This window comes from Galleria mellonella, unplaced genomic scaffold, assembly GCF_026898425.1.
Source record: "Galleria mellonella isolate WM207_F2 unplaced genomic scaffold, CSIRO_AGI_GalMel_v1 utg44, whole genome shotgun sequence".
NCBI lineage: Eukaryota > Metazoa > Arthropoda > Insecta > Lepidoptera > Pyralidae > Galleria > Galleria mellonella.
Genome location: NW_026442100.1, coordinates 1,399,224 through 1,423,944, shown reverse-complemented (window position 1 = coordinate 1,423,944; position 24,721 = coordinate 1,399,224). Strand labels below are relative to the sequence as shown.

Genomic DNA, 24,721 nt, shown 5'->3' with positions numbered 1-24,721 from the left:
TTTATGAATGTATCGTATGGATATGGAACCAAAAGTAATCGATCGCAGAATATTGTTGTTCTCAAGACAAACTTTGAATTTTGTTTTCCTAAAGTTGTTTATTTTGAAGGCGCATCTTTTGATAAAACTTTCGACAGAAGTAAGACGTGATATGAATTGTTATTATCTGTATATAGCATGGTAGTTCCAGAATATATATTTTGATTAAAACCCGACTCAATCGAGATGGTATGCTCTTAGCTGTTTCATGATAATCGCGTTAATCCATTCCACGATCAGTCGTTAAAAATTCTCTTAGAAGTATATAATTACTTCTAATCAAGATTACCTCTTTAAAAATTAAATCTGTTGTGATTTCTTTTAATATATTATTTATTACAATTTATAATTATTGCACACATTTCGAAGTACTGTCTTATATAAAATTAGAATATGAAAAAAGAATTATCAGGAGGCTCTATTACGATTTTATATACAACCAACACATATATAATAACATTTACTTATGATTGAGGATTGTTAATTATTAAATTGTATATTGTTGCATTGCATATTGTATATTAATTGTAATTAATATTGCATATTATTGATTATAGAAACATTTTGAGATGAAATTTAAAAAATTTCGACTTTATTGAAATATTTTACTCGTTGTCTTTAATTTCTAAAGTAAAAAAACCTTCAGAAGACCTTATCCATTACAATTTGTTTTCTTATGACTAATATTATAAATGTGAATGTTACTTTGTTTGCTTGTTACTTCTTGACGCATTAATGCCTCCAATAAATCATTGAAATGGCTAATATTTATTGCGATCAAACAATATAATCCCAGTCATGCGGACGAAGTAGTCAGTTAAGTTTTTTTACTTAAAGTATACACTGCACTATGAGATATATAAAACTTTATTGAGGTCCTATAACTTAATAATAAAATAATAACCGTAATAAAACCCTTATGCGAATCGTTGATTCTCTAAGGGTAGTGAAATTATGTTCAAGATCATGAATAATTAATTAGTATTAAAGGTCTATGTAATTGGATACATTTGATTTCAATTACAGTAATAGAGGACCGAAACGTTAAAATCACGAAAGGACGTCCTTCCGTGTAGAGCTGTTGAGCCATATATTGAATATGACGTTTATATAACTGTTAGAATTTTAAAATGTTCAAATCTAATTGGTTTGTTACTAATTAGATTTAAACATTGTACACACTTTATTTCCAAAAACTACGTATCGTATGCTTTACTTTTTTATCGTAATATTAAGACGGATTATTTCTTCATGGAGATTTGTTAAGAAGAACAAAAGCCTCGTTCTTTCGTTCTTCTTAACAAATCTTCAAAAATATTTATTATTATTATGAAAAATATATACTTATAACAGCCATAAATTCTATACTTAATCGGTCCTCGTTACCCCAAAAATATAATATTTGAATGATAGCGATATTTTGGCTCGTATTCGTAAAAGTTTTTATCATCTGTTTTCCCCGTTCCATCATTTTACTATTTTCTATTATGGTGAGGGTATATCAAAAAGGACATGTAAAAACTGTCTGGGAAAACAAATTGATCTGACGCGAACACAATCATTGTGGAATTGTTTGCGCGCAGTCATCTAAAATACGAAAGGAAATAAAGATGCCAAGGTAATCCCCAATTGTGATATCTGGGTCAATATGTCAAATGGTGAAGCAGTTTGTTTCGTTTTATTTTGGTAGCAATATATAGTCTAAATAAAATATGATATTTTAATTAAAATGTGGTTACTGATGTGATAGTAGCAAATGATGTCCATATTCCGGTATAAACCCATGAGACCTGTGGTCAGCGTACCGTCGTCACTAAGATTAGTTTGTAAACGGCGTTTTCAATCACCGATGTTAGTCCAAAATTAACAATAATTTTTTTGCTGTCGAACTGATTTCTCAGAACTCAGAAACTTGAATAAGAATTTGTTAGTATACAGACTGGTCAAGATAAAAAATAAAAATACGTCAAGCGGTAGTATATATATCATAGCACAAGCCAGTCACATAAAAATAAACTATATTAATATTACTATCTTAAGTAAATAAATTCATATATTAATATCTATAAATACATTTATTTTCGGCAAACCTAATTGTTTCTTGTCACTTCAAGCCATAAAAAATACTCATATAGGTTCCTTTTAATGTAATTTCGAAGTATCTGACAAAAGGAATCCATTTATTTTAATACTAATCCATTGTTCCCTCCAAAAATGACAGTTTGAAATAATTTAAAGAGGATTACGGCATTATTGGTAGCCTCTGATTCCATTAAACATTGTGGGCCCATAGATAGACCTTCATAATCTTTAAATTAACTTGGAGCAATTAAAAGGGCCAGAACCAGAAGGGCTTTATTAGAAATTAGAAATCACACTGAGATGGCATTATAAACAATTCGGTTTAAATTTGCTCTGTGAAAAAGCTACAAATCGTAATTTGTGAACACATACATATAAACACCGATTAACGACGAGATATTGCATACTTATATCTTACATAGGAAATATTTTAATTTGGAACGAGGACTAATGGAATCGCTTTGATTTTGATTCGTAACATGCAGTTTTTTTGGCCTGCAAATAAAAATGGAACTTTAATCATTACAAAATTTATTGTGGACCAATACCAAGACAAACTCTGTAGAATGCAAAAAAATTAAATATCGGTTCAGAATTTGCGACATAATCGCGTAAAATACCCACAAAAACAAATTCTAATGAATTGAGGACCTCCTTCTTTCGGAAGTTGCTTAACTGGAACCACGAATAAATCTATTAAGCGATGGAAAAATGTGTTACGTCGCCGACAACGGCACGTACTTAATTTCCCATAGGAACGTATATTGCAACGTGAAATTTGTACGTGGCATATTACACACATAGCTTGATTACATAAGTACGTACAGTAAGTGATTATATTGCTATAAGGTAATGGTAGCATAATTGTCAATATTAATATTAAATTTACAAAATTTAAACCAATATCACGATTATTCATATTTTAAAAATATTATAATATAATAATTAATTGGATTCGAAATGTCTAATAAATTCAAAATTTTATTTCTTCACGCGAAAACCAATGGAAAAAAGGGTTTGTGTGTAATATAGGTGCTAGTCTACATTGGCAGAAATATGCTTTGTCATTCTCTCCACGCGGTCCCCATGGAAATCATCGTGATTATCTTCCTAGTAAATTCCCAACGATAGGCCTAGTGACCAGACTTGATCCTCATCCTTTTATCTTTTATTAATGCCCTTATTTTATCATCATGCAGCCATTCCAATCCATCTTCATCCATTAAAAAAAAACGAAAATCAGTTAATAAAGTAATAAATTTTCATTTATACGTTCAGTCAATTCAAAATGAGTTTATTATACATATTTCAAAATAATATTCCACTTTAGTCACGGAAAATGAAAACGTCACGAACAGCAAACGCCAATTTTTCATAGAGAACGCTTTAATAACATCAGATGCACCTGTAATTCTTAAACTTTTTTTTGTACGATAAAAAGTAAATGTGTGTTTAAATGATGCGGTGTTATGAGTACTCGAAAAGATTAAATTTAGATAAATGATAATAAAAACACAAATTAAGGTTAATAAATTAAATTTATATTTACAGTTGTTAACTGTAACAAAAAATAAACAACATTTGCATTGGGATGGCGCTAAAATAAACCTTCCAAAAATTGAAAGCTAGTAACTGGGGCGTCCCAGAACGATAAAGTGCGCGCGTTTAACAGATTGAGTAATTTATAAGGTTCCTTTCTAAATTGATACTAACCAATATATTTCTTTCTCATTGCTTTTTTTTTAAATATGATATTTTAATTTTAATAAAATAATACCAAAAAATAATATAATAACAGCATGTTCTACAGTATACAATAACAGTTTAAAATTCAAATTTTTAAGTGAAATTAGATATAAATATCTTTAGATCTACGCAGTGCTCCCAGTTAGCCTATTTTAAAAAAAAGACTTCAATTACTTGTTGAATCAACAAAACCAGTTCTAGCTATAAATTACCTTATTGTTACTACATCTTATAACGCTTATCATTGTTTTAATATACAAGTATAAATCATATATATTAAAATTTTTACGTATTATATATGTACTTCTTATATATAATTGCTTTGGTATGTTATAATAATTATGTCTCATCTTTTTCACCACCACTGCCCTTCATACGGCCTCTGTTTTTACCTAATGATTAGCTAATAGAGAATGCCATATGGCATATTGTGCAATAAAAAATAAAAAAAAAGTTTGTCCACTTTAGATTAGACTAATAATAACGCATACATTGATATAACTCTATTTGCAAAAATGAATATGCAAGCGTACTACATACACATGCATTAGATTACTCAGTATGTTATACATGATTGTTTAGCAATTCTTATAAAATACCACTTATTCAGAATAACACAATTTTTATACTGTCTCACGCATCATTAGTTAGATGGGTTGATTTTGTGGGTATGTAAGTAGGTAGATCCGCCTACCCCTAAATCTATTACGGGGTGTGAATGTGAAATATATGTAGTAACGAACACCGTGCGTGCTGCCATTCAGTATTCCCCTCGAAGCAATTTCAACTCCACGATTGCTATTGTCAAACACACTCGAGGAATTCATCGAAATGTTAAGGCGGATTATTTTAGAAAGATATATTGCCATTTTATATTGCACGTTGATTTCAAACAGCGCCTTTGAACTTCACCTTATATTTGCACTTCACATGTAACAAAGGTTTAAATATTAGGACGACACATACAAGCTTTTATCAATATTTAATTTAGTATTTTACAATAATGACGTTTAAATTTTCACTTACATCGAGATGTAGCGGAGATGGAATGGAGGATAAAAATAATAAATCACTTTGTACCGACCTTCCTCAAACATATATTTTAGGATATTGAAAGAAGACAGCTAAGCGCTTCGTTGCGAACTTAATAGAATAAAAAAAAAATAATCAGAGCAGTAATCCCAGATGAAGTAGCCAGAGATAATTGAGCAGTTACTAGAGTATAAGTTTAAATAATAAGTTTTATATAAAGATCTTAATCAATTTTCATTGATTTTGTGGCGTAACGACACACTGTTTATACTCAATGTTTTATGGTTAAGGGTGAGCATCTACCCATTTATTTTTTTATATTCCATATATGTAATAATAAACTTAATGGTTGAGAGATGGGTGATGATGATGATTTCATGCCTGACGTGTGGTACCATCTGCCAGTGTTATGACAGTGTAACATTCTTAGTTTATTCACTTTATATCTCTGCCTTATATGCCCATATCGAGACAAACGATTACGTACTACACCCAACTTCTCTATTACTGGCGCTACTTTCAAACTATCTCCAATATGCTCATTTCAATTTTACCCATTCTTATCAAACACAACATCCATTTTGACATTCGCTCTCTTCCAAAAACATCCACTAAAATTACTTATATTAACTTATTGTTATAGGTTTATAAATATTTATGCAAGCATATCTTTCATCAATCTCTCCACATTATATGAAGTGAGGGTTCATCAATCAAAAACAGATGCTGCGTCGTACCGCCATATTAACGTGATAATGTAATACTGTCATCTTAAATAATCTTAAATAGCCCTGAAGCTTTATCATATTTTCTACTTTCGTAGCTTATTTAATATTTAAATCAAATTTAAAAATTTCTAATCCGGAATAGTAAGTTTTCGAGAAAATAAAAGTTTTGAGCGATTTACCCGAGTGTATTTTTGTTTTAAACCTTTATAAATATTTGCCTCAATGTTTTGAATACCATTAAAAATAGTCAAATTATGTAATATAAAAAAAAAAAACAGATTAAGATATTTCTTGTTGTAGAAATTAGAAATTATGTTTTTCAACAATTTTCCACATAAATACAGCGTGGAAAATGGTTAGCAAACATAATTTAAAGGCCAAAATTTTAAATCCACATAAACTTTTTTGGAATCCACATAGAACAGTCATGCCATTTTATATTATTCAAGTGCCAAATGGACGCCTATGAACGTCTGCAACGCGAGAACCATTGCGTGTCATTTGGAAATCCAAAAGAAATGTTTCACACATTAACAGATATAATAATTATTTTCTAAAAAAATAGAAGCTAGTTATTAGCTATTTGTGGTTACAGGGGATCATTTTCGCTTATTAAAATGACACAAACTTACCATTTAATTTTTAAACGAGTACATTATTATTAATATTAAAAATACAAAAATATCACTATGCTAATTTATTTTTCTGATTTAACCATAATGCCCAACTGAATGAAAAGTTAGAGGATTAGACAACTTTAGTAAAATACAACAAGGCACATAAAAGCCAACTCATTTTTTGTGCGTACTTTGCTACACACGTATTGAGGCCAACCGCCGACGATGCAAATCGCTTACATTGAAAATGCGCTCGCCGAGTTCGTCGAAAGCACTTGTAATAAATTAGGTGCAGATGCCACCACCCCGTGACTTGGTTACAGAAATGCCAACATGTGCATGTCACGACGTTATGGGCGTGTATTATTTTCTACGTTAAGACTAAAGAAGGTTACTTCTGTAGACGATTTGAAATCGCAAACAAGCTAATAGAAAATGGTAACCATAAGCTATAACCTTACTAATATTACAAATATGAAGGAGTATTTGTTTCTTACCTTCTAACGCTGTAATATTTAAACAATCACGATGAAATTTGGTGCACACGCATATCTATAGGCGACGGTTACCACTTTCCATCAGGTGGGCCGTTAGCTTGTTTGCCATTCTAAGTTGTATAAAAAAAACTATATGGGATGGAAACGGTTATAGCCTACTTTTTACCACAGTTAGTAAACATACCCAGGACAAGCGGATAAAGTCGCAGGTAGAAGGTAGTAAAAATATAAATAGCACCGCGGACATCACTGAATACACTGTAATGGACACTTCTTTGTTCATGAATAAAAACGCACGAGTGCACACTGCTATTCCTTATTATGATTGCGTACTCACTGAGTACTCAGTAATTTCATTGCTGCTCACAATCTTCAAATCAATACATTTATTAACTGTATTCTGTGACTTATGATAAAATGAGATAAAAAAATATTGTATATATTATTCTAAAATATAATTCATCTATATACTTTTTTTAAAGCAACTTAGAATGGCATACAAGCTGATGGCCCACCAGACACAAAGTGATAACCGTCGCCTATAGACATAAGCAGTACCATGAACATAACAGAGTATACTGTTTCGCACTTGATATCCCCCATGCGTTACCATTCCTGAAGACTCAGTTGTTATTCCGCTGTACCCTGTAAATTTATTCTCATATCCCACCCTTCAAACCGAAACACAGCCATGCAAACATAACTGCTTTACGGTAGAAACACTAATGGGACAGAGGTGCCCAAGCAAACAAATTTTGTACAAAGTCTCCCTATGGTGATTTTCATTCAGAGCGTCCTTATAATCTTTCATACTTATTAAAAAGGGATCTTCATATTAGGGCCTCTAAACAAAGTATCCTTCCATTAACGATATCGTTAATGAAAAAGTGGTAAATTGGACCCGGATTGACAGTGAATGTATTGACATTGTTTTCTAATAGTCAGATAGTCTAGGAGTGTAAGCTTTATGTCAATCCAATACGTTAGTACTTCTCTATTAACAACTTCGCTAATAGAATATTACTTTGTCTAAAAGCTCCGATCCCTCACAGAAAATCAATTACTGTAATACGAATATACAACATTATATACTTTTTCAATAATCGAATGAAGAAACCGCCTTATACCTCAGTACTTACACGTAATACTTAATGGGATCAAAGCTTAATGTAAAATTGATTCGGATTACATAAATTTATACTCTTGTTACTACTCCCACTGGAAATAGAATTTAATTGCTAAAATTTGTAAAGGAATAGAAATAAATAAGACAGTCAGCATCATATTTGACACGAAAGAGTCACAAAGCATGATACAATATATAGTTTCAACTGTTATAAAAGTGATTCTTTCTCTTTGTAAATTGAGGTTCCCCTAAGAGGTGTCGTTTCTTATGTCCTTACTTATTATATGGATGCTAATAAATATAAAATAGTTTTGTGAATTTATGTTCTTGACTTTAAATAATGCTCTTATAAACTATTAAAAAGTATGAAACAAACCTGTGAATGCGCCGCGCAATACTCGGGTGTGGGTTGTCTAAAAGGGCTGTGCACTGGGCACGAGGAAGAATGCTGCGCATGTTGGAGATGGTGGGCGTGCGCGTGCTGATGCGCGTGCGAATGATGAGCGTGGGGCGGGTGACGGTGCGGGAGTCGCGCGGGCTGCGGCGCATGGCGCGCGCACAAGTGGGTCGTGCTGCCATGGTGCTCCGCGAGTGACAGCGTCGAGCAAGATGGCCGCCAGTAGCCGCCCTCCTCCATGTCAGGCCCAGGGGGGCATCGCGCCGCGCCACAGCACGCGCAGCGCCGTGCGCACGTCAACGCATGTCGCCGCGCCTCGTGCGGGCACCAATCGTCGCGCTCGCGGCCCGACACCCTTTCCGCTGCCCACTGCCTCTCCCGCTAGCGTCTCCGCCGAGCGGATAATCGCAACCGCATCCTCTCATCCGAACGATCACGAGACTACACTCCTCGCTGTTTTATTCATAGACTCGACAGTTCAACACTTTCTTTAAAACACTACACAGTCCGATACTTGCGTTAATGAAGACGATTAGTCCTATAGCTCGCTTCAAATTTTAATGATTCATAATAAATATAAAAAGGTTCATAAGACTCCATCACTTAACCTGTACATCGTAACCGACCTTTTCGAAAACAACAATTATGGTAGGCATTTTATTTGCGAGTAGACGATAGCTTGAATGTTCAATAGCACCGTATCTATAACAAAAGCTACTATTGTTCAGGAAGTTGCAAGTTGCAGCGAAGGTAATAAACGGCATTCTATATAATGTTCTCAATGGTTTAAGTTTGTCTTTTCAGTAGTCGAAGTAACCACAGCGAAGCGCTCCAATTTAGATGCAAACACTACTCAGTGTGTTCCTAAGTTCCTCTCAACGAGAATGCATATCAAGCATTATTTGAACTTTATATTGGAATTATGTTTCCACGAGATTAATAGTAGATAAATATAACTTAAGGTAAATGGAAATAATCTAATTTAGGATTCGGAATTTTCATTTAATAACAACTGAATTTTTTGTTTGTAACATTTTTTATGCATTTTCATATTACTGAGGTACGACAACATTATCACCATATGGCGTTGTATGTATACAATTATCAAGTTCGAAAAATAAAATCATTAAAAAGCATTCGGTATTTCAACAAATTATTCTTGTTTAAACTTTATTGACCAATAAAGGCGAGATAAATGCTAATGGCATTTTTTAACCAGCCAACCTTTATTATTTATGACTGTCGATATAATTTTAACTTAATTTTTTGTTATCAGATATCACACCAAAAATACAGTACAACTGATAGTTAACAATATTTTTTCAGATTTGCTATTACTATTTGTAAACTTTCCAACCTCTATATGTATTCCAGAATATGTTCTAGGTTTTGGAATCATATAAAGTAGTAAGTCTCGAATGAACTAGGGAAGTCTAAATATGCATATGTCATAAAAAATGTAAGTGAGATTGCGGAGCACGTAGATCACGCACAAAAACTGTTACTACATCAGGCTTGCCCAATAAATAAGGCTTTCACGTTGCCGGGAGGCGAAATAGTGGAATAATAGAGCACGGAGTCAGGGGAGTCAAATTGGTACTCGCCTAGCTTGCGGTGAGCCACAGTTTAGTTGGATCTTAGCGGTGGAGACACAGTTGACGTATTCAATTCTATATATCACTCGACAGAGACGGAATATCATATGAAATGCAATTACCTACTATATGATTTTCAGTAGAAGTATTTATTTATTCAAACTAACATTGAATAAAGTCATATTCACTTTAAAGAATCATTATCTTCTTTTTTATGTAAACTAATATTATAAAGACTAATAAATAAAGAAAGAAGTATGACTATTTGTTTTAAATGAATAAACTCAAAAATACTTAATTGATTTTAAAAAGTCTTTCACCTATAAAAAACTACATCAGTCTACTACATGGGCTATATTTTGTTTTCAAAAAAACTAGAGATCTTGTACCTATCTACCAGTGCAAAGGCGGGGTAGGTCGCTAGTGAAATATGTCTTTACATTCATAAATATACTATGTTAAATGTCTCATTAAACAGAATTTGTAATGAATTATTGTAATAAATAAGTACCTAAATGAGTAGATACACAAGTTGTATATGTAAGGAAATATCCTATGCCTACATTAGTAAATGCATGGCATTGATTTCCCGGTAGACTGCAGTAGTAAAATATTCAAGTCATGCACCAACGAAAGAATTTTCTAGCGCCGCACATTTTAATTGGCGAGAAATCTAAATTATGAGAAACACCGACCATATTGATCCAGTAAATTAGAGCATGAGTTCTTACGTTATTCACATAATTATAAAATATTATAATGACACATTAACTTTCCATCACTGGACAGGGGTCTATCCCCATAAAACGAGGAAATTATTTTATTATTACCACGATGACCAGGCACCTTGGTAGGTACGAGGTCTGTCCGGAAAGTTCGTATAAAAGTGTTCTGGAATGCGAGAAAGAGGAGTGGGGAGGCCAGGTAAGCGCAGGACCCCTTCCTTATGTCCCTAACAATGCTTCAGTTCTGGTCTGACCGCCGTGCGGTGCGAACTGGCTTGTCACGCCATCTGTGAAGTTACCTCTTAACGAAACCCCGTCGGCATGGAGCCCGCTTCCGTTGAAGAGCAGCGCGTCGTAATCAAGTTTCTCTCGAAACTCGGCAAGAATTGAAATTTTTGCCGATCTCATTTATGGGGATGATGCTGTGAAGGAACCAACCGTCCACAAGTGGCTAAAAAGATTCAGAGAGGGCCGAGAAAGCGTTCAAGATGACCCACGTTCAGGACGTCCTTCCACTTCACATTCCGACGAAAACGTGGAAAGAATTCGAACTTGTGTTAATGGGGACCGTCGTTTAACGGTCAGACAGGTGGCTGAAGAGCTTAATTTGGGCAAAACCGTGGTCCACGAAATTCTAAGAAACGAACTTCAAATGAAAAAAATTTGCGCCAAGATCGTTCCGTGAGTTTTTGAGTAAAAATTCCATTACGGTGACCGAACACCCCCCTATTCGCCGGATTTGGCCCCGTGTGACTTCTTCTTGTTCCCAAAAACCAAATTGGTACTTCGGGGGCGGCATTTGGGGGACATAAATGAGATAAAAAAAGCTACGACGGGGCAGCTGAGAAACCTACAACCAGAGGACTTTCAAGGAGCCTTCTCACAGTGGAAACGGCGTTGGCACAAGTGCATTATGTCACAGGGGGAGTACTTTGAAGGGGATAAAATTGATTTACCTGAATAATTGTAAAATAAAATTTTTAAAAAACTTTTATACGTACTTTCCGGACAAACCTCGTATACAGTTTTATTACTAAGCTTTCCTTATCTTGCAATGATGTATTGTTTACACAGTAACTATTATTATCATGGTAATGTGCAGTGTTCCTCTATACCAACTTTACGACATCCTGGAGATGAATAACAAAGTAGACACATTGTACTCTTATTTCATTACTATTTGTATATGCATCATATGCATAAATAATTTATTTAGACCTTCGCGGATTATTGTCATTTTAAATAAATACATTAAGTTCAAACAAATCTGAATAAATATTACAAATAAAAATAAATATTATTAATAATAATACAAATTACAATTCAATATATATTTGAGACCAATGACATAATAATCTACTCATATAATTTTTAAGTGTTATATAGGACATGATAAATTATATTTTGCCAAGAAACCTTCTAATTAATGACGAACATTAACCGAACACTCTTGAAAAGTATAATAAAGAAAGTGGTAATATACAAAACAACACTCCAACAAAGTGCCATCGTTGTCACAGCAGGAGTCAATAAACCTTGACCTAAATGTGCCTCATTAAATTTGACTACGCCCTTATGCCGATTGTTGGAAGTCAATTAAAGGGAGAAGAACACAAATCCCGATTGTTCTGTAATGAAAATAGATGTTAAAGGTTTTTTTTTCGCCGCCTTCAAAAAGAAAAATATTCTCGATACGGTTTTTTTAAAATACTTACAGTTTGGTCCCACAGAAATTTTATCAAAATAACAGGTTTTGTCAGAAGTCAGTTTTTTTGTGTGACTCAATCTTTGATTATATAAATTTTATATATCTTCAATAATGTTTCATTTCATCATTTCCTCACAAAAAGTTTTGATAAGGTAAGGATGAATGATATCTATTAACATTATGTGCCAAAGTTTTGCTTGATTCGCTTGATTTTTTTATTTTGAAAAATAATTATTCTCGCAATATATTCTAAGATTTGTATAAAATTTAAAAGCCTAGATAGAATTCAACAATCCTATCGTAATCAAAAGTATCCTGTGAGTATTTAATATTATTTTTAAATAGACAATTTATGTTTCAGGCGAAAACCGTACAATATTAGGGAGAAGACGTTTGACGATCAGTTGAATCGATACGCAATCTGATCGATACAAAGGAAACACAAAGGCAAATCAGTAGCTTTTTAATAATTTTTGAATTTTATTATACATACATAACACTACTGAATACACTGTGACGTCCGTGAGACCCCTAATGTGTTGTCATGCTTTTATAACCTGTACCATGTCTGTATATTTATGTAGTATATCTGTGGCAAATGAAAACCCAAAACCGAACTTCTTCTATATATTGATTTCCCAATAGAGCGCTTACTGAGTGGAAAAAATATAATATACAACGAGTTATTACTTATTCAGAAATACTTAGAAAGCTATAAATATGTTATTGCATCACATAGCACCATAAATGAAAGTATAAAGCTTGCAAATGTGTAAAAAAAGTATGTATGTATTTTATTTACGAAAGTAAATGTAACGAATACATATAAGTACATGTTAAAGCAAATTTAAGACTGAAGAAAATTACGCATAAGAAAAAAGCCCTTACTTTGCCCTTAGCTTCGCGACCTTCGTCATGCCGAAATTGATACTTAAGAAAATGTGGCCAAGCCGTTTTTTACATTCTAATGATGTAACAAGAGATATTATCACAACACCGGAAGGGAGGGTTTATTAACTAAAATATTATTTTAATTATATGTAAATTAATTGTAACCGCTGAGACTGGATTTTGACTGTCGCTTGCAAAATTTAGATCGTAAATTCGATTCTAGGCAAATTTAAAACACGTATCTTGTTGTTTGCTATTCATTATAGAATAATTTAATCTTCATAACGAGACCTGCTGAATCTGACTCGTAAAGTCAACTTTGCAAAGATTTCATACACTCAGTACAACACGAGTAAATCAAATATATACTAATTACCGCCTCTAGTATAATAATTTTGAAGTAATTAATTTTATAACTGAAAAGAAAAATATTGGTGACAATATATAATTCAGGCATCAAATAGAACCACAACATGTGTTTCCATTGATCAATACTACGTACTTTGTCCTTAAATAAATAAAACGAAATATATTGACAGTTACATTCGAACAACGATGCATATGGATAAGCTGACCGAGGAGTCGGTGCCAGAAAATGAAACAAGGAAAACCGCTGACTGCAGTCCAAATTTAGGTCAGTGGGTCGTCAGTTCGCAGTCACTGTCATACAATGACATATCGTTGCAGAACCAAGTAGATATTGCATCTACTCGATACCGAATCCTAGTACGGCGCTTTCGACAAAAAGTTGGGACAGATTCGGTAACCATAAATATGACGACGGAATTTTCTTGCCGCAATGTTTTCAACCGGCTATTCAACATCACTTTATTAATTTTAGGCACGGCCCCCGTTCAATCTGGGTCGGTGAAAAATATCGCCAGCGGCATAGCTGAACACGATAATGAAAATAAATCAACGAAACTCCGCGTGCCCGTGCATCGTGAAAGCTTGATACGTGCTTCGACCGCTTTTAGAGACGCACAAAACCACAGTCAGTGTCTCTTTTCAAGGGTTAAGTCAACAAGCTTTAATGGAAATATAATACAACATCGAGGATGAGGGAAACCTCTATTTCTGGGTTACAAAACAGAAAACAATGCGGGAGGGTTTTTGTGTAGATATCCTTTATTTGACTTATGTTTTGAAATTCGTTCAACATTCCATATGACGTGTTACCAAACCCAACGTCAATTTATAAATTTGAAATATTACCGACGGATTAGGAAAAAAGTGAATTAGTTTACATATATATATATATATTAGTTTACTGTAAATAATTTATCATAATTAAAATGGTAATATATTAGCATCTACCAAAATTACTACACCCGTAGAAATAGGATTCCTATAATAATTAATTAAACCAAGATAAAAACCTATGTTACAAAAGATGAATGATGCCGAAATCCAATAGTAAACATTGCTTGAAATTTTACTTATAGATTCTCTACATATTTAGGCATCCATTTGGAAGAGACTTTGGTTTCACAAAGTCTATCCAATACGATGGTATTTGTACCTTGTCTATCCTATTATACATATTACATACTTGTATTTTATTAAATTTAGCCGTTTTGTCGTACAATAAAAACACTAATGATTACTGACGGTCAACTTTTATTGATACGTAATTCGAATACAACGTTACCATTTGAGGCTAAAGAATCATAAAAGGCTTTACTGCTAGAACGCACGGTAAAACTTTTATTTTTACTGCCTATGCATAAAAGTAAGTTTATCCCAAGCGTGTATTGAAACGGGATGTCACCTTGGGCGATGTAGCAATAATATAGGTCAGGGTCGCATTAGGTAAACGTCCGGGGTTCTCTTCCTGTGCCACAAATTCTGCCTCATATTCCACAGTAAATGTAAACGATTTATCCGAATTTGCATTTACTTTAGATTTTTATTCTGCCGCTAGATTAATTGCTGCATAGCTAATGGGAATTAAAATAAATAACTCTGGCTGTGCACATTTATTACACAATAAAAGTAAAATATATACATTGGTAATTTAAATAATTTGCCCGCATCCAGACTGGTAAATGTATAAAATACAAAAAGAATATTATAAAATCATTCCTTATTTATAAGTTTATATGTACATATCAAAGACGTTTAGATATATTGGGACAATTCGTATTATTATTTAGCTTTGTAACACACTTGGAAACGATTAACGAAATTGTAATATTTCAACTTAAATAATTTAAAATTATGTTCAACAATAAAAAAAAAATTACTTCAATTATGGTATAACCTTTTCCATTCTGAACCTGAAAACCATTCTGATTTAAAAACTGTATTACTAAATCAATTTTAATAATTTCTTATGGTACCAATCTATATGTCCTTTCAAATACGAAAATAATTTTTCAAGTCGATTTTTAATTGACCGAATTATGAGGTAACAAACATAATAAAATATAACCGAATTGAAAACCTCCTATTCGAAGTATATTGAAAAAAATACATTTTGAAACCTTTTGCAAGAAAAATTGATTTTGTAATTATTTATGGATTGGTGGTAATTTATGATTTTAGTGGTAAACAACTATGATGCAAATCGTCCAAGATATAAAAAGACATTGAAATGAATTTGTCTTTAATAATCTCTAATATATAGTTTACATAATATGATTTCGGTCAATACCCTTATAATTTCTTTGTTTGTTTGTCTATTTATTCAAGTATATAAAATGATCATAGTCTACTAGTTTCTACCCGCGGCATCGACTGCCTGACCGAGATATATTTACTGACTGGGATAAAAAATAGCCTATATCCTTCTCCATCCCATATAATATGGATATACCAAATTTCATAGAGATTAGTTAAGTCGTAAAGACACTATATGGTGACAAATTTGCTTTCACATTTATACTGTTAGAAAGAATAGGAATTAAAAAAAGAACAAAAAATTGCAAATTTCACAAAATTTATCTGTATTCAACGTTGTCAGTAAGCTTAGATATTATTTCATTACAAACACTTGATATTACAGAATCTAAAGATTAAATACGATACGTAAAGTCAATTTTAGTCTTTAAACAAAGCATAGTATTAATGCATCTGACGACTACTATTTTTCGTAAGCTCATTACGGTTTGTAGACATTACGTACATATGAAGTTCTCCAAGGCGACCGTTTAGTAACAAGAATATTGAGCGGTGACAGCTCAGTCGATAGAAAGCTTGGCTTTGGCACAGAGAATAAATAGGTTCTTTGTGGTTGCGGTCCGAGTTTCCGATACCGAGGCTTAAGTTTTTAAACGTATTTTTATATTATTTTGAAAAAGAGTTTAAACATTATGTTTATTGTATTTTTAAACTGAAAAGTTCTTAGCTCCATAGTATTGATTAAGTGTCATCAAGGACGCTAAAATTCACATACAAAATCTTGACAAGTTTAATTTCTACTACCTATTTAAAGATAAATGAACGGTGCATTGTAGTTCTAAAGATCAGAAAACTCCCAGACCCAATACAAATAGACACACCTACTCATGAATAGAAATGTTGGTATTGCCCAGGGATCGAACCCGCAGTCGTCAGGGGTATTATTAGTAATTAGAATTTATAGCTATTCATATAACCCTGTTGGATCATCTCCATGCTGTCCCCCATGACACCATCGTGGTTAATTCGGTTTAGTTGATCGACTAATTTGATTTCATCGTCATCTGTCATCCCTCACTGGTGCCCCAGCTGTTTATATAGATAGCGCAGTGCGAGAGTGCTATTCAATTTTTATTAATTCATTAAAAAAGGAACCTTCAGTAGTAATTTTTTTTAATTAATGAAAATGGAATGGTATCTTCGCCTGCGCTATATGCTGGCAAAGCATTACTGAGAACTGATAGATAAGAATAAAAACAGATTAGTTGGTCCATTAAAACAAATTTGATGATTAATCACGATAGTTTCTAGGGAAAACCACGTGGAAGTCGACCTGATAGGGTGTATTGCTAGCAATGGAGCTATAAAATCCCCTCGTTGGAGTATATCATTACACGACCGGGGTCTTCAGAGTAATGTTTACACCGTATGCGTCACAAGATGTATAACAAATTTTTGATATAAGATATATACCGCCTAAGTGGAATCCTTAGATTGCAAACTAAGCCAATTTAATCCGACAAACGGGCTCACTCGTGCAAACTAAATCCTTTTCAATTTCTCGAACGCTTATCGCTACGGCGCGCGGCGTAGCACTCGGCAGCTGCAGTGAGCCGGAGCTACAACAGCGCACGACGGAGATTTAAAATTTTCACCCAAATATTCTACACGGTTGACATCCATTGAGAATTCTTTTTTTTTTTCTATATAACAGACTCGCTTTAAGGGACGCATGAAGGTTAACATGACAAAGAATTTAGCCGTCCAATACTGTTCATGAATATTGGGAATTTCTAAAAAGGATACGTTATAGAAAAATTCTTTCTTCATTTCTAAGATTTGTTATTATAATGTATAGAGAAAAAGTAAAACAATTCAGGAATTAAAATTGATTAAATGCAAAACATTGCACAATTATTCATGGTTGCTAGTTAGAATTTCGTTTGTATTGGATTTGGATATTTCCTATGTATTCTATTTCATACTTGCAAAATGTACAAAGCAAAATGTATAAAAATAATTTACATCAAAAATTTGCAATATCTATTGCAAAAGTAGTACATAATATATAATGATATACTTATTTACTTTGTCATAAACATTTTTAAAATCAATTCGAGGTAAATATAGTAAAATATAGTCAAGTAGATGTGTAGTCGGTAGCGCCTAGCTTTCTCCGAACTAGATCTAACTTCGGGACTTACACAAGGGATTACCATAGTTAACACGGATACAGAAGCCATCTTCTCGATGTATGCAGTACATTTTCACAAAGAGAATTCTAAACGGCACGTATCTCCCAATAGCAGAATTATCAAAGAGACGCAAATAAATTCCGCCCTGAACAGTGAATCAACGTTAAATTGATTCCAACGTAATTATCTGCAACTGTGATTAATGCTTCGCTTTTATCGAGAAATCAAATTGGAAAAATCCATTTGACAACATATTTTTGGAGTTAATTTTCATGAATAGAAACAATGTTTTACTACACAAATGTTATTTTCAAAAGTAGAATAAAGCAAATCGGACTTATAAATTTATATAAAAACATATATGCAGATAATTTTTATATAAATCGAAATACTTTACTAGTTTTAGATTTAAGCATGTTTGTTTGCTTTTCAATGAAAATGGAACATATAAAAAAAATTAACAAAATAATTATACAATAATATATATAGTATATTCTTAACAATTTCGAGAAATATATAAACTAACCCTAACAACAACCATTGCATACATTCCTTTAAAATAATAATGTGGATTATTCTATTCTAATAGGCAAAATAAGATAATAAAAACGAGTCCGATATTCTGTGACACGTGACTAGTACAATCAAAGGTGAAAGAGGGACACAATTTGTTAGACGACCTCCAGACAGCTCAGGTGAATCGAGATAAACCGTTCAACATCGAATCTCTCAGCTAACTGTACCGAAGGCAGTAATTGCCGTCTAACAACGCAAAAACGCTACTACGAACAGTCGCTGATAGCGTTAACGTTCGACTAATTGTTGTTTTCAAAAAGGCATGTATAAGCTTAAGATCCCCATATGTGGGCCAGTAGTCGGCAACTTAGTTACTTCGTTACTTACTATAACAAAGAAGTTTTTGCACACGTTTGATTTTCCACTATTTGATTAGTTTTTGATCGTAATTGGAGCGACTACGTGGGGTTACACGCTCGGCGCGGCGTCGACTGGCGGGTGATCGGGCGCGTCGGAGGCTGCGCGGACCAAACGCCCCCGCCTTCATTCACTCACACACCACCGGCGGGGCCTAGCTCAAAACAGCCGGACTTATAATGCGGCATGTGCTTTTTTCACGCAAAATGGTCTCACCCGACTAGTATTAACATTAGCGATCCAAGATCAGCTGAAAAGGGATTTATGGTGTTTACATTCCGTAATATATAGCCTTTAATTAAAAGATGGAGTCTCTGAAGAGATACAGTAGGGATTTTATAGGAAAAAGAAAATTCCAAGTACAGAAACAAAGATGTTTAAAAAAATATGTAAATCATCTCAGGCTACAGACTAGGTAATTAACAGTTACCTTGTATCAGTTAATTGAATATGTAGGTATTTTAAAACTCACTTTTATGATTTCGCAGTCAAATAGAAAAAACGTAACTCTTATATTTTCTTGCTTTTTGATAGTCTCTTTGTACATCAATGAAAAAGTCACGAACTTAACATTAACATGAACTTGCAACTATGACAAGAAATAGAACTTGACTACAACTTCTTTTCTTCAGGATCTATTTTTGAAATAAATGCAATATTTATTCAAAACACAAAGTGAAAACTGCAATCTCATGGCAGTATTTAAAACCATCCTTCGGTTTCTGTTTTTTTGTTTAAAATACAATTTTATTTTTTATTTTTTTAATTTAGCCTTTTCTTCTTGGAATGTCTATCTAGAAGACACATCTCAAATGGTTTAGCGTTTGACAAACATATATAATCATTCATTTATACATAAGTCTACCTTTTTTGGTTGTAATAAATGTACAATTCTTTATACCGTCCCTAACACAAACAAAGAATTAACCACTGCGCGGCCAAACAACCCAACAAGAAGAAAACAGTTGTTAAACATTTGCAAACCAACATGAAAAATGACGTAATGCCTGTACACGCCATTTCCTGAAAGCGAAAAAAAATAATAGCGCACAAAAAGTACAGCGACGCTTTGGGAGTTCCGTAGCTTAATAAATCAAATTGGTATTGTATTGTCATGAAACAACTATGGAAATTGCGGATGCTTCGTAAGCGTTCTGCGTCCGCACGATGATCACTGAAAAGGGAGCGAGGCGAACTGGAAATAATTAAATTTTGGAGCCGATCATACGGACGGGTTCTTTCTAACCAACCCTAATTTATTTATACTATAATAAAACTGCAAAGTATAGTCTTTACATTGGAAATATTTTTTTATGACATCCAGCTAGGAATACCATAAATAAGAGATCAAATTGTGGACATTTCAAACATTATAAAAAGTTTAAAATATCCATAAATCTATATTTGAGAAACTTAATGTACTTGTATCTACTGTTTATGTTTATTTATTTAACATGTTGTATAATACAAATCAAGCATATTCATTCATTCTTTATCTTTACCTCCCGCTCAATCTAATACAATTCAAACCCACATCTCTCAGCTGTCTGAACAGAGTGCTTTCTCAGTTGCACAATGGATCGAATATTATTAGGTGCAAATTCAATCACTTTTTCAAGTTTCAAGGTTTTTCAGCTTGACGTATCATGTATGTAGCGTCCGTACTGTGTTATAAACTTTTTACTTGTGATTTTACATTGCAGAATAAATCCCAGATAGCTACGAAATGCAGCTTCGAATTCTGTCGAAATATTGAAGTTGTGAATCTTTAGAATTTCTGGTTTAACCAACAAATATATAAATCTTTTATTGTCTTATTTTTCACAAATCTCTCAAATTTGAAAAATACGACTGCATTTGAAAATCACCTTAACATCAAAGTCATGTAAAATAATTCTCAGATATGTCTTTTGTATTTTACCAACGTATAACCAAATCTGTTACGAGCTCTAATCTATAAATAAGTACAGTACTTTTAGGCAAGGGTTTTAAAAAAAATCAATGGAAACAAGAGAAACAACTAGTATTATATGTGTATAGAGTATAATCACCGAATTGAATTTTCCGTGGCATCTGATGAGTTCACACTTAACAGTAATATACACATAGCTCGAGCTCGATTCGTTTTTTCGATCGAAAAACAACGCATATTTAACTAGTTGAAACATAAATACTACAAACAATATTTATAAATAAAACAAATACCTCACAAACCCTCATACGCTGTCAAGGCAGAGAAGTAAACAGAAAATTGCATCTCCATTTCCTTTGATCAGTTATTTACTCGAGTAATATTATTCTTTCTGGTGTTACAGCGTGATTTTTTTCTCTATACAGAATAATAATTACAATGAAATCAGTCGGTAACCAATTTAAAAAAGGGGATATATCGTTAACTTATCTACACAGCCGTTGTTAATTTTATCATGTTCAAGTGAATTGTCATCTGTGTCTCCTTTTATTATGCGTGTACACAACCGCATTTAAATTTTTATGTCGGTGCGGTTTATTGGCAAAATTTTGGTCACTCGTAACAGGCTATAACTGCAGGGTCTTGAATAAAAATGTTCCCTGAAGGGGTTTTGAGTAAGACATTGCGGATATTGAATGGTCCTCTTTTTTGTGTCGTAGAATTCGCATTTTAGAAGGCCCCCGAGACGATAGTGCTAATAAAAAACCTGTTTCAGGTTTTAGTTTCAAGGATTGAAATAAATCTGTTTGAACATAAATTGGATTAGTTTCTTTACATCCACGTAAGATTTTAGTTTCGCTGTTGCGTATCTGCGATTAAGATGCCGTGCCTTTACATAAAAGCTATGTTGCTTATTACATCACTCACTCATAAGACAGTGCCGATTTAAGAGAAAAACATTCAAAATAGGCAATTTTGTAATTGATTAATATTTAATAATATTAGCGTGGTAGCAGGTAAACAATATGCAGCATCTTACACCATAGACGTAGCGATACATGATAATGTGTGCTACTGTATTTTCGATGATGTTTCTGGCATTATTAAAGTTAGGTGATGTCATGGGAAACAGTGTGTATTTGACAAGATATAAGTAATGCGACTATTGGAAATCATATTATTTTTTATCTTGGTTTATATTTACTATTTGTAGACCAATTAACTTTACTAACTAACTAATTAATTTACAAAAGTCGATTGCTTGGGTACCTCTGTCCCATTCGTGTTTCAACCGTGAAGCAGTTGTGTTTGCATAACTGTGTTTCGGTTTGAAAACATCTGAATTTAGACAGAGGAATAATTTTGAGTCCTCATGTGGGTATTCTATTATGTCCATGGTACTGCTCATGTCTATATAGGCGGTTTACTTTCCATCAGGTGGGCCGTCATTGTTTGCCATTCTAAGTAGTATAAAAAAAAAAAAAAAAAAAAAAAAAAAAAAAAAAAAATTAAATCTCCTAATTAACTATTAGACATACACGAGTATTTTTTTAAACAACTGTGAAAACATTTATAAATAATTTTGGAGGTGGGTTGTGTCTATGTTATGCTTATTTATTTGGCATGAAGCGAAGCAAGCTGACCTCAGCAACAATAGAATAGTTTGCTTGCAAGTAAAATTGGCTTTGATTGTTTGTATTTGGGTCACTTACAGTATTTAATCCGGCATATTTCCGTTGAAAAATTAACGGTCATCGCTCTCGACCCTCTGTCAAAGTACCTTTACAAAAACCAGATTATCAAGTATAGACTCGAAATTTTCATATGAGAGGCAATTGAATAATAATCATGTACTTGTAAGTTTATTTATAACTATATGGAAGTCAAATCCTTTCAGCGATAGGCAGAAGAAACTAAGCATCAAGTCTTTACATATTTTATAAGCGAGAAATAATTTACAAGCATTTCTTGTTGCATCCAAATCCATATCTCGTCTCATATAAGCATGCATTGTTTCTAGAATTTTACTTTAAAAAAAGAAAAGTATTATAGTTGATATTGACAGCCGTATTCTGAAACGAGATATTAACTATTATGAATAATAAAACAATCCATAATAAATAGAGACGAAACTAAACAAAGAATGAATAAGCTAGTGTTCTATAAAAAACTGACTTTAATTGTGTGGCAAAACCAGTTATTTTGATTTAAAAAATTAAACTGCCATACCCATTTTGATAAAAATTCAATGAGACCAATCTTTAAGTAAATCCTTTTAGATGAAAAAATAATCTTTCCAAACGGTTTATAACAGGCAGAGTTATGAGATAAGTAATATAAAAAATACAACCGAGTTGAGAACTTCATTTGTGAAGAAATTTGATACAATTGGTATAAATTCTCGGCGTACCATGTCACGTCATAAAGCAAAATGACAAACATCTATATCCCAATTAAACATCAGGACAATTAAAAATACGTATGAATTAGTAACAAAACAACCATGGCACACACAACTCGAAGTTACCTCGTAAAAATAACTACACTTGTGTGCTCTGTTGGATGAAAGTTTATATGAGAATGTAGTGAAAGTGTGGTTTCAGTAGAGATTAAAAGATCCACAAGTGCAATTTAGATAAAATATGGACAAATTATAAAGTGGCATAGCTGGCTTATTAAAACAACAACCTTTCAAGACGCAATTGCGTTAAGAATTCATGGTTTCCAATGAAAAATGTATAAGGTTCAAGAATGGGGAAAAAGATTGGGGAATAAAAAATGTAATTAATGGTAAAGTGTTTAAAAGAAACTGCTGAAAATAATTGAAAAAAAAGGAAGAATGTTACAATTATATTAATCAAAATATTTCATTGTACGGTGGCTGTTATCGACTGTTTCTTTTTTCGTATCTTATTACGCTATTGCTTCACAGATTCTGGACCGATTTTGACAATTCTTTTTTTTTTTTAATAAAACCAACTGAGGAGTAACATTCACAGATAAATCACGATTCGTAGAGACCTTTATTCCTTAATTCAATTGCCGCTCATTTTTGCCTCTTTAGCATTCTTTAGCTCTTTAGCGTTTATTATGTAAGTGTATTATTCTTCGGAGGGTAAAGAGTTTTCATTTTATTTTCATTACATTTCTATTATTAGAAACTAAAATCTTACTATTAACTATAACGTTATGTGGTATATTTACTTATATTTACTATATTATTAGTGAAAATTTTCCATTATTCGAAAACAAGATATATATTTTTATAGATTTTTTTATACCACAAAGGTGGCAAATGACCCGTCTGATGATAAACGGTCACTGTAGCCTTTATGGATGCCTGCAACATCAGAGGTGTCCCGTGTGCGTTGCCGACCATGAAGAAACCTTAATATGTCCTTTTAGAAGAACCCCATATTGTAGACTTTAGGGAAAACCTCGGCAGGGAGCTCATTCCACAGCCTGAGTTTACATATTTACATTTATATTGCGAAAAAAAAAAAAAAAGAATAAAGCCGTTATTTTTTTACAGAAAATATAAAATATAAATTATTTGAACATTCACGACTAATAAGAAACCCATAGGCCTAGTAAAAATGTTATTAACTACTATATTATTAAATGACAATTTTGAAGTTGAAAACCGCTACAGGGTCTTATATGAACCGCTACTTACGAAGGACATTTGCGCGGTTGCGACAAAGTTGGCCCATAAAAATGGAATATTAAATGAACATTTCTTTCCGTTTGCCCGGTTTATAGCGGTCAGTTTCACTGTCGGCTGCAGTTCTATGTCATTTTATTTCGACGAAGCCCAAGTATTTTTTCAAAATATGTTTAGTAGTTTAGTTTTTAAAACAAAATAACCGATTTTGT

General features: G+C 32.9%; 1 protein-coding gene across 5 annotated transcripts in view; it reads right to left on the bottom strand.

Annotated features, from left to right (window-relative positions):
* LOC113518776 (peripheral plasma membrane protein CASK) overlaps positions 1 to 24,721 on the bottom strand; it is a 294,948-nt gene that overhangs the window by 221,072 nt on the left and 49,155 nt on the right. Inside the window, exons 1-2 of one of the 5 annotated variants that reach the window (XM_052898543.1) lie at positions 18,904 to 19,023; positions 8,244 to 8,872 (exon numbers count right to left, since the gene is read on the bottom strand). The exons of 3 other annotated variants lie outside the window; for them this stretch is intronic. In XM_052898543.1, coding sequence (XP_052754503.1) covers positions 8,244 to 8,504 — 261 coding nt within the window. In that variant the 5' untranslated portion in view covers positions 8,505 to 8,872; positions 18,904 to 19,023. Of the gene's footprint in view, positions 1 to 8,243; positions 8,891 to 18,903; positions 19,024 to 24,721 lie in introns of those variants that run through there. One more of the 5 variants, XM_052898544.1, reaches the window with a different exon arrangement.